The sequence below is a fragment of the Hyla sarda genome, chromosome 3 (assembly GCF_029499605.1).
Source record: "Hyla sarda isolate aHylSar1 chromosome 3, aHylSar1.hap1, whole genome shotgun sequence".
Classification (NCBI taxonomy): Eukaryota; Metazoa; Chordata; class Amphibia; order Anura; family Hylidae; genus Hyla; species Hyla sarda.
The window spans coordinates 29359683-29371795 of record NC_079191.1 but is presented as its reverse complement, the minus strand read 5'-3'; the positions used below and the strand labels follow the sequence as shown (position 1 = coordinate 29371795).

Sequence of the window (12113 nt, the reverse complement as noted above, 5' to 3'; positions counted from 1 at the left end):
CAGCGAGTTTATTGCCAATGAGTTATGGTAGTGCCACATACAGAGATGTCAGGTTTAGGTAGATCAGGTGGAGGAATATGAGAAGTTCAGTTTTTGAAACATTTAGCAGGAAAGATGAATATACAGTATGTGAGTCCGACCTGAGACTTAGCATGGTGACTCCACCGCTCCTTTATAATATCATTATTTGTTTGGTTAGGGGGATGGTTTGGGTCTAATCCAGGTGTTTTCCAACTATATGTAGGCCACCCACCTTGCTCATGTATTTGGAAAGGGTCGAGGAGACCCCAAGATCTTCTGGAGGAGCTCCTGTTTAGTGTAGTTTATAGGCATATGACTTTTTTGAAGTGCGCATCTGCCCATACCTCAGGGTACGTACCTAACCAACAATCAGCAATTTGGTTATATTCTTTTTATCGTTTACACTCATATCATAAACATTATATTTTCATTATTTGGACAATTCTGAACAGAGTGATACCAAATAAGTTACATATATATAACATTTTATTTTTTATTATTTATAACATTACAAAAAATAATAAAAAAGCAACAAAGTATCGGGGTATAAATGTATCAATGAGACATATACTATGTCTAAAGCACATCCCCGGTACAAAAGGGCTTCATATATGGCCTCCAAAAAATTGTTAAACAAAACACCAAGAGAACAGAGTCATTTAAATAGAATTAAAACATGATTGCTTTTATTAGTTACATAAAAACATGGAAATGGGGGAAGGACAAACTAACTGCGGGAGGTTAGACAAAAAGGGGCGACACTACCTGCTCATGTGCATAGACAATATAGTTCAATAAAGGTGCATGGTGCATTAGATAAAGTGCATACATCAAAGGATCGGGAAAAGACCTCTATAAAGTGCACATAGCTAAAAATACAGAAATGCATACCACGAAGGTTCGCCGAAACGATCGTAGGGGTGGCGTCGCTCCTGCTCTGCTGCTGGTATTATCAATCACCTCTTACGAGTGGTATGCATGTCTGTATTTTTAGCTATGTGCACTTTATAGAGGTCTTTTCCCGACCTTTTGATGTATGCACTTTATCTAATGCACCATGCACCTTTATTGAACTATATTGTCTATGCACATGAGCAGGTAGTGTCGCCCCTTTTTGTCTAACCTCCCGCAGTTAGTTTGTCCTTCCCCCATTTCCATGTTTTTATGTAACTAATAAAAGCAATCATGTTTCAATTCTATTTAAATGACTCCGTTCTCTTGGTGTTTTGTTTATTTATAACATTATAAAAGCAGGTTAATTTAAAATTGTATTAGTGGGGGGGCTTATTTATATATATATTTTTTTCAAATTTTTGAAAATAGTAGACTATTCTAGGCAATCTTTCTATAGCTTGTACTGTTCAGTCATTTCTGTGCAATACTTATACAGTCTGCCTGAGCACGAGGGAGCAGCACAGAGGTACGCAGGAGGCCTACGAACATAATCTTGACTATTCCTGTGGGGGCTCCGATGAAGCCTCCAAATCCCCTTGCAACTGTCATTTAATGCTTTAGATGCCATGATCAGCAATAATCTAAAGGGTTAAATCCTGGACATCAGCATGATTACTGGTATTAGCGTTAAGATGAAGTGAACGCAGCTCCTGGGTTCCCTTCAAAGCCCATTAACGCTCACAGAACATATATATATATATATATATATATATATATACATGCTGTGTTGTTAAGGGGTTAGCTCAGTGGTTAGTACTGTTGCCATACAGCTCCGGGGTCCTAGGTTCAAATCTTGCCAAAGACAACATCTGCAACAGGTTTGTATGTTCTCCCTGTGTTTGAGTGTTTCCTCCAGCAAACGAACCCAATCTGTTTGGGGAATTCAGATTATGAGCCCCAATTGAGACAGGTACTGATTTGAATAAAGAGTGTACAGCACACATAGATAATGATAATTGTTATTATTCAACTATTTAAAAATTTACCATATTATATAGTTACATATTTACATTAGTACACAATAAAAAAAAAAAAAAAAGACGAATGTTCATCAACTTCACTGTAAGGGTCAGGACAGGTGGTGGATCCCCTGGGCCTGTGTGTGAATGATGATGTGAACCATGCCAGGGAGCGGAGTCTAAGATGCCGCTGGTTTTCACCAGAGCCCGCCGCAAAGCGGGATGGTCTTGCTGTGGCAGGCGGCACCCAGGTCACTACCCCTTACACGACTCATCCACACAGGTTGCTGGGATGAGTACAGAAGGATAAAGACAAGACGTGGCCAGGATAGCTGAAGGTCAGAGCAGGCGGAACAGTAGCAGGGTCAGGTCACGGAACAAGGATCAGGAACACGGATAAACAGGAACACAGAAGCACAGAGCTGGCACTAGGGCAACAAAGTTCTGGCAGCGAGTCATGGGAGGGGCTGATACTTATAATGGAAGGTGCAGGTGAGTTCACTAATAAAGGGCGTACTGGCCCTTTGAATGTAAGAGCTCCAGCACGTGCTCCCTAGGAGGCGGGGGCATGCATGCCGGGACTGAGAACATGGAAGACCAGGGAGGTGAGTGACGGTCTGGAACTCTCATGCGGGCGTGTTCCGCGATGTGAATCCCAGCCCCACCGGCAGCGGGGACATGAGAAGAGAGCGCCCATGGCCAGCGTGACTGGGCGGAGCGCTGTCGTTACATTTACCTAAGGATAGGAGAAGATGGATTAGGGGAAGAAGTGGATAATGAGGAGGGGATATGGTCCATGATGCTAAGGTACTCCTGGACTGTCACATCCAGTATTTTATCTGATCCAGAAAAATGATTGATGAATATTTAAATATGTTGCATTTTGGGACATGTTTCTCTCTATTTATTTTACTTAGAAAAGGTTCAAGAGGAGATTTCAAGAGTCATTGGATCAGCACAGCCCATGTACAGCCACCGAGGACTAATGCCCTATACGAATGCAGTAATACATGAGATCCAGAGGTTCTCCGACATTATCCCTCTCAATCTGGGTCATGAAACAACTACAGATGTTACCTTTAAAGGCTATTTTATTCCAAAAGTAAGACATTTCTTAACTTTTTGTATTTAATTTAATTAAATTTTAGGGTATGTTCCCACACGTCGTATTTGCTGCGTATATGCTGCTGCGTATTTTATTTTCCCTGTTGAAGTCAATGGGTAGGAAAATACGCAACACCAAATACGCAGCAAAATACGCCACGTGGGAATGCACCCTTACCATGATAGCATTAAAGAGTAGTGAAAAAAAAAAAACAGCTACGTGGTCTTATCATTGACCTATTTTGTATTTATCTATATAAAAGGTTCAGGCAGCAGAATCTGAAGGACAAGTGTAAAGTATACCTTACTGTATACTTCAAATTAATGGACAACCAAATTATATATGTGTCACGATTCGGCTTACAGGTAGTGGATCCTCTGTGTCAGCGAGGGATTGGCGTGGACCGTGCTGGTGGACCGGTTCTAAGAGGCTACTGGTGTTCACCAGAGCCCGCCGCAAAGCGGGATGGTCTTGCTGCGGCAGTAGCAACCAGGTCGTATCCACTAGCAACGGCTCAACCTCGCTGACTGCTGAGAAGGCGTGGGACAGAAGGACTAGGCAGAGGCAAGGTCAGACGTAGCAGAAGGTCGGGGCAGGCGGCAAGGTTCATAGTCAAGATGGATAGCAGGAGTTCAGGTAACACAGGCTTTGGACAACACTAAACGCTTTCACTGGCACAAGGCAACAAGATCCGGCCAGGGAGTGCAGGGGCAGTGAGCAGATATAGCCTGGGAGCAGATGGAAGCCAATTAAGCTAATTGGGCCAGGCACCAATCATTGGTGCACTGGCCCTTTAAGTCTCAGAGAGCTGGCGCGCGCGCGCCCTAGAGAGCGGAGCCGCGCGCGCCAGCACATGACAGCAGGGGACCGGGACGGGTAAGTGACTTGGGATGCGATTCGCGAGCGGGCGCGTCCCGCTGTGCGAATCGCATCCCCGACGGCCATGTCAGTGCAGCGCTCCCGGTCAGCGGGACTGACCGGGGCGCTGCAGGGAGAGAGACGCCGTGAGCGCTCCGGGGAGGAGCAGGGACCCGGAGCGCTCGGCGTAACAGTACCCCCCCCCCCTTAGGTCTCCCCCTTTTTTTTTGTACGACAACTGCTTTACCTGGGACGAGGACACCGGGAGTGAATGGAGGGTTGCCTCAAAGGCAGGCAGTACAGCAGGAGTGGGAATGGGGAGGGAGGGCAGAGAGCGAAGCCTGGCACGGGGCAGTGTGTCACCAGGACGGGGGCCATGAGGAGGCACTGAGGCTTGCCTGACGGGACTGGGAGGGGGGAAGAGGCACTTCCTATGGCAAGCAGAGTCCCAGTTCTTGATCTCCCCGGTGGTCCAGTCAAGGGTGGGAGAATGAAGCCGGAGCCATGGCAGACCGAGGAGGACCTCAGAGGTACAGTTGGGAAGGACGAAGAACTCAATCACTTCGTGATGGGGTCCAATACACATCAAGAGGGTTTCTGTGCGGTAACGCACGGTGCAATCCAATCTGACTCCGTTGACCGCGGAAATGTAGAGCGGTTTGACGAGACGGGTCACCGGGATGCAGAATTTATTCACCAAAGACTCCAAAATGAAATTCCCAGAGGCACCAGAGTCCAAGCAGGCCACGGCTGAGAGGGAGGAGTTGGCTGAAGGAGAAATCCGCACGGGCACCGTGAGACGTGGAGAAGCAGACTTTGAACCAAGGGACGCCACACCCACGTGAGCTGGGTGCGTGTGTTTCCCAGACGTGGAGGACGAATAGGGCAATCCACCAAGAAATGCTCGGTACTGGCACAGTACAGACAAAGATTTTCTTCCCTACGGCGATTCCTCTCTTCCTGGGTCAGGCGAGACCGATCCACTTTCATGGCCTCCTCGGCGGGAGGCCCAGGCGTAGACTGCAAAGGATGCTGTGGGAGAGGTGCCCAGAGATCTAAGTCTTTTTCCTGGCGGAGCTCCTGATGTCTCTCAGAAAAACGCATGTCAATGCGGGTGGCCAAATGGATAAGTTCTTGCAGGTTGGCAGGAATCTCTCGTGCGGCCAGCACATCCTTGATGCTACTGGATAGGCCTTTTTTAAAGGTCGCGCAGAGAGCCTCGTTATTCCATGATAATTCGGAAGCAAGAGTACGAAATTGGATGGCGTACTCGCCCACTGAAGAATTACCCTGGACCAGGTTCAGCAGGGCAGTCTCGGCAGAAGAAGCTCGGGCTGGTTCCTCGAAGACACTACGGACTTCAGCGAAGAAGGACTGGACTGTGGCTGTGGCAGGATCATTGCGGTCCCAGAGCGGTGTGGCCCAAGACAAGGCCTTTCCTGAAAGAAGGCTCACTACGAACGCCACCTTAGACCGTTCTGTAGGAAACAAGTCCGACAACATCTCCATATGCAGGGAACATTGAGACAGAAATCCACGGCAGAGTCTAGAGTCCCCATCAAATTTGTCCGGCAGGGACAAGCGGAGGCTAGGAGCGGCCACTCGCTGCGGAGGAGGTGCAGGAGCTGGCGGAGGAGATGGTTGCTGTTGTAGCAGAGGCAGAAGTTGCTGTAACGTGGCGGTCAACTGCGACAGCTGCTGTCCTTGTTGGGCAATCTGCTGCGATTGCTGAGCGACCACCGTGGTAAGGTCAGCGAGACTTGGCAGCGGCACCTCAGCGGGATCCATGGCCGGATCTACTGTCACGATTCGGCTTACAGGTAGTGGATCCTCTGTGTCAGCGAGGGATTGGCGTGGGCCGTGCTGGTGGACCGGTTCTAAGAGGCTACTGGTGTTCACCAGAGCCCGCCGCAAAGCGGGATGGTCTTGCTGCGGCAGTAGCAACCAGGTCGTATCCACTAGCAACGGCTCAACCTCGCTGACTGCTGAGAAGGCGTGGGACAGAAGGACTAGGCAGAGGCAAGGTCAGACGTAGCAGAAGGTCGGGGCAGGCGGCAAGGTTCGTAGTCAAGATGGATAGCAGGAGTTCAGGTAACACAGGCTTTGGACAACACTAAACGCTTTCACTGGCACAAGGCAACAAGATCCGGCCAGGGAGTGCAGGGGCAGTGAGCAGATATAGCCTGGGAGCAGATGGAAGCCAATTAAGCTAATTGGGCCAGGCACCAATCATTGGTGCACTGGCCCTTTAAGTCTCAGAGAGCTGGCGCGCGCGCGCCCTAGAGAGCGGAGCCGCGCGCGCCAGCACATGACAGCAGGGGACCGGGACGGGTAAGTGACTTGGAATGCGATTCGCGAGCGGGCGCGTCCCGCTGTGCGAATCGCATCCCCGACGGCCATGTCAGTGCAGCGCTCCCGGTCAGCGGGACTGACCGGGGCGCTGCAGGAAGAGAGACGCCGTGAGCGCTCCGGGGAGGAGCAGGGACCCGGAGCGCTCGGCGTAACAATATGGTTCTCCTAACAAGACCTCTTTCCCCCTAGTTATCCACTCTGACCAAGGTCACATCCCAAAGTTGTGGCCACACGTGGATGAAATCATGCCCTCATACAGGGACCAATGGCAGCACAACCCTGCTGCTTAAACGGCAGTATCCCAGACAAAATAGTGTGGCCAATAAATACACTAATGTTCTATTATATAGCCATAACTAACAAAATCAAAGTACTGTATTATTTGCAGCTATTCTGTATTTGTATCAGTACATCTCTTATATATCCATATAGGCTACTCTAGAATAAATATTTTACACTGTAGAAAATACTAGAGTCAACGATATGCCTTCATATAAAATTTTGCTATTATTTAAATCATAAAAAATTCATTTTATACACTTACATAGTTGATATGCATGAAACTGATGTTTGGTGATCACTTAACCACAATATAAACAATAAAGCGCACACAGAGTGATGGTGCTAGGTGATAACAACAACATATACATATTGATGACCCAGGATTCGGTTCGTAACACAAGGTATTTACTGTTCTTACAATGGACCTTTGCTCTTTTCTTGGCTTAACTTCTGTCCCGTATGTTTTCGTCCTTCCTGTGTCCCCTTGATATTACGGGCCTTATTTTATTCTTCACCCATCACCACTGCTTGGCCTACATTGGTGCTTTTTGTTATTAATCCTTCCTTCCAGCCACAGGGATGTTCTACCCCAGGCTTGCTGCGTAATTGTGTTAACCTTACTATACCGGTTTTCTTATGTGTGTTAGCGTTGACATTTTTCTCTTGTCATGATCTTTTGTCTAATGAGGTTATCTCCTTGTAGACTTGATGAATTGATGACCCCATGGGGGTAATGTTGGTTTGTCGTCATCAATTGCATGACAATGTAAGGTAATGGCATGTTTACTTTTGTAAATCTAATAAACATATACTTTGGGGAAAAAAATAAAAATAATAATAATAATAATAAAAACAAATATATATATATAAATATATATATATATATATATATATATACACACAAACAGGAGAATACAGCAGCACACTGCTAGCACAAAGATACAAATAAAACATGAAATGCTATACAGCTATAGTGCAAAAAATGAAAAAGTGAGGTACTTAGCTCACAATTTGGGGCCAAATAGTTTGGACCATCCCACCACGGTAAGGTGACCTTATTGCGACGGACCCTACACTGTGCTCTGTGTAATCAGTTTAACAGGCATTGCAAGGTCTGAGACGTCTAGCACCTTATACACACCTAATAGAGGTGGGTGGGATGCAGGAGTCAACATGGGTCCGTCCCTATGAGGTCACCTTACCGTGGTGGGATGGTCCAAACTATTTGGCCACCAAATTGTGAGCTCAGTACCTCACTTTTCCATTTTTTGCACTATTGATGTATAGCATTTCATGTTTTATTTGTATCTTTGTGCTAGCAGTGTGCTGCTGTGTTCTCCTGTTTATGTATATTCAGCCTAGCAGCCTGCACCTGTATGCCAGGTCCATGCAGTAGTTTTTGGTATCAGTAGTACTGGCCAACTTATCCTTGTATATATATATATATATATATATATATATATATATATATATATATATATATATATATATATATATATTATATTAGCTGTTAGGTTATTCATATACAGGATACCTATCTGGCATTTGTGCGGTTCCGATACTGGGCCTGCAGAACCTATTAAAGTCCTATCCTGAGCCAAATCAAATTCTAGTCATCATAGTTTTGCTTACCCATAGTGGGATAATCACCAACTCATCCCTCTGATCTCGACACACCTTTTGGATCTTTTTCAAGAGGCTGTGCATATAGCTACCCTGCGCTGTCTTATATACCTGATGGAAGTGCCGGTAAATGATTTCCGGCAGCGTCCCTCATTCCATTTTAAATTATTTTTATTCATCGTCCCTCATTCTGGCGCATGCGTATGACCTCTACGGCGCCATCACTCTGCAAAACTATGATAACTAGAATTTGATTTGGCTCAGGATAGGACTTTAATAGGATCTTCATATCCAGTATCGGAACCGCACAAATGCCAGACAGGTATCCAGCATATGAATAATCTTACAGCTAATATAAAGGGTCATCAATATTTATATGTTATCACCTAGCACCTTCCCTCTGTGTGCACTTTAATGCTTGTATTGTGTTTAAGTGATCACCAAACATCAGCGTTTATACATATCAATTATGTAAGTGTATGAAATGAATTTTTAATGATTTAAATAAAAGCTAAATTTTATATGAAGGCATTTTGTTGACTCGGCTATTTTCTACAGTGTAAAATAATGTGGCCATAGGTCATTGAATGTTGGTGTGGTATTGTTTAAATGTGGCAGCTGCAACATGGTAAAGTTCTATGATCTGATTATTATGATGTTGAGTGTCCTAATAAAGTATCTGGACTATGGTTGTCCTGTTGGGAAACTACTTTAGCACTGTGTATTATTAAGTAGTACTATACATTAATGATCACTGAATACATTAATGCTCTAATAGGTAATAGTGTCTGACAAGTGTCTTTTTCAATCATTGACCTAGGGTACCTACATAATACCATTATTGTCATCAGTATTGAGAGACAAGACACAGTTTGAGAGCCCTGAAGATTTTAATCCAAATCATTTTCTTGATGCCAGTGATAATTTTATAAAGAAAGACGCCTTCATGCCATTTTCTGCTGGTAAGGAATATAATCAAGCCTTCTAGATACATTGATTTCTATAGAAACCAAAGTAGTTGATAAAGATAGATACTGTCTCTGTTATTGATGCCATTTAAACTACAATTACCAGGTTATATAGGGCTTAGGTTTCTGGTCTGTGATGTGTCTTGCAAATGTAGAGAGGAGCTACTCTGGTTGGTTGGACCTTCTAGCCATTCACAGGTACTGCAGATCTGATCAGTCTGTAGAACTTAAAGGAGTATTCTGGCCAAAAACATCTTAAGTTGTCTGATTGTGGGGGCCCTGCCGCTGGGACCTCCCTTGATTTCCATGCAGCACCCGCATTCTATGTCCAGAAACAGTCTCCAGTCTCGGAAAACTTGTGTTTCTGGGACTGGAGGAGTGATGTAATACCATGACCACTCATCCATGCCCCCTCCATTTATTTTTACTGGAGGGGGCGTGACGGCCATCATGTCCCTCCCGTAGACATGAATGGAGGGGGCGTGGCATGACGTCACGAGGGGGCCTGGCATCACGAGGGGGCATGGCATGACATCACATATCCAGTCCCAGAAACACAGAGGTTTCCCAGACTGGAGCAGCAGTCCGCATGTACGGGTGGTGCACAGAGATGGTGGGGGGGTCCCATGATCAGACATCTTATCCAGAGGATAGGGGATAAGATGTCTTTGGCCGGATAACCCCTTTAATATTTCTTTTTATCATTTTTTTTTTTTTTTCAACTATACAAACATTACAAACAAATGGAATGGTTCCAAAGCGCTCCAATAAGGAAACATAGGTACAATACGGTACAGCCATATAAAGAGCAGAACCATACATAAAACGTCTTAAAATCATTACTATATAATGATGTCCCTACAGTAAACATGACATTACCAACTTAGCTAATGAAGCATTCAAGGACATTTAATAAAGATATCAAAAGCACCTAAATTGAAGGGATGGAACACAAAGGTCCTTTGAACTATAATAAAATGTGAAAACCATTTTGGAATATCTTACTTCTATGTTGAGATTTGATCATCTGAAGTTACAGGCCCAAAGTCTGATATTGCTCTTCTAAGAAATAAAAAAAAAAAGACAGCATGTAGTATTGCCTAGGCTACTTTTTTGGTTTTAGTCCATGCATAGTATTTCTAGGCAAAACTAGGACTGGGTTCATAACATAGAAAAAAAAGTGCACACTTTTCCACTATAGTTTTGAGCCCAAGATAAACTTCTTTGGTTCAGATGGTGTCAAGCGTGTGTGGCCGCAACCAGGTGAGGAGGACAAAGACAAGTTTGTCCTGTCTACAGTCAAGCATGGTGATGGGAGTGTCATGATCGGGGCTGTATGAGTGTTGATGGGACTGGGAGCTACAGTTCATTGAGGGAACCATGAATGCCAACATGTTCTGTGACCTACTGAAGCAGAGCATTATCCCCTCCCTTCAGAGACTGGTCCGCAGGGCAGTATTCACACGATACCAAACAAACACCTCCAAGACACCACTGCATTGCTGAAGAGACTGAGGGTAAAGGTTATGGACTGGCCAAGCATGTCTCCAGACCTAAACCTGCCAAGAATGTCTCTAGTTGACGTGCTGTCCTTTATGTGTGGTCCTACAGCATTTTTAGGTCTCATTATTCTGTTACTTGTTTATCCTATTTTAGGTCGCAGAGTTTGTGCCGGAGAAACACTGGCGAGGATGGAGCTCTTCATCTTCTTTACAAGCCTGCTACAGAAATTCACCTTCCGTTTACCTCAAGGGGTGACTGACGTAGACCTGTCATCGGTTGTGGGAATAACCAATGCACCAAAGCAGCAAATGATATGTGCATTGTCTCGACTGTAAAGTAGAATTTTCAGCACACTTAAGGGATATCCCAACCTAGCAGAGGACAAAACTTGTAGAAGTGTTATAAATACAATTATAATAGACATTGCTGTCATATTTAGATTATTATCACATTAATATTCACATACATTAGGCTATAAATATTTAATTTTAAAGGGACACTAAACCTAAAAATGAACAGAACATTATTTACTTCTGATGTTTTCCATTTTGATTTGTTAGGCAGCTAAAACCTGGGGCTTAGCAAACCTTCTCTTCTATTGCAGAAGGAGTAGTGGGGGGGGGGGGAGGCTACTGCTGCAGACAGATATCTTACAGTCAGATATAGGTTGTTGAGGATGGGAAATGATTGATCTCCTGGCACACAAAGTAAAAAAAATTAATATATAATAAAATTGGTTCTTACATTTGTGATTAAAATATGGTTCACATTGGGATCAAACAAGAGAAGGGAATATATATATATATATATATATATATATATATATATATATATATATATATATATATCCTAGTTGAGCTTATGGGTAGAGCTGAACCCCCACATTTTCAATTATTGGGCCAAATCCTAGTGGAGGCTATAAGAAAATAAGTTTTATCCATGCCAGGCTTGCAGCTAGTTGAGGGTACTGTAGGTACAATACATTGTGGAAATCAATGATCAATACAATTATCAATACAGCTTATTACAATGTACATAGTTTATTTTTAGTTCAATATGAGGAGTAGGGACACCGGCACATACACCACTAGTAGTACACAATAGGTTTCCAAATGTAGCTCCTACTAGCATTGGTGCACATAGCCAATTACTGGATATAGATAGTAGAACTGAAGAAAAAAACAGCGGCCAGCACTCATCATTGAGGGGTCTTTATTGAAGAAATCGGTGCACGTACATGGCTTCAGTGGGCAGGGTCAGGAGGCAGGGACCTCCCGACCTGCCTCCCGACCCTGCCTGCTGAAGCCATGTACGTGCACCGATTTCTTCAATAAAGACCCCTGAATGGTGAGTGCTGGCTGCTGTTTTTCTTCAGTTCTACTATAGTTTCTTTTTATATAGGACTTTTTATGTATGTGTCCCTAGTTCATTTACATCTACTACTAAGATGTGTGTGCAGATTGAATTCTACTTGCCTGTACAAAGTTC

The 12113-nt window shown here is 44.3% G+C and overlaps 1 protein-coding gene across 2 annotated transcripts in view; it reads left to right on the top strand.

The window, feature by feature from the left end:
* Positions 1–11195, top strand: part of LOC130360517 (cytochrome P450 2K6-like) — a 74708-nt gene extending 63513 nt beyond the window's left edge. For both annotated transcript variants that reach the window (XM_056563020.1, XM_056563019.1), the window contains exons 7-9: positions 2852–3036; positions 8975–9116; positions 10779–11195. In XM_056563020.1, the coding sequence (XP_056418995.1) occupies positions 2852–3036; positions 8975–9116; positions 10779–10960 (509 nt within the window). In that variant the 3' untranslated portion in view covers positions 10961–11195. The remainder of the gene's footprint in view (positions 1–2851; positions 3037–8974; positions 9117–10778) is intronic.
* Positions 11196–12113: the final 918 nt, after the last annotated feature.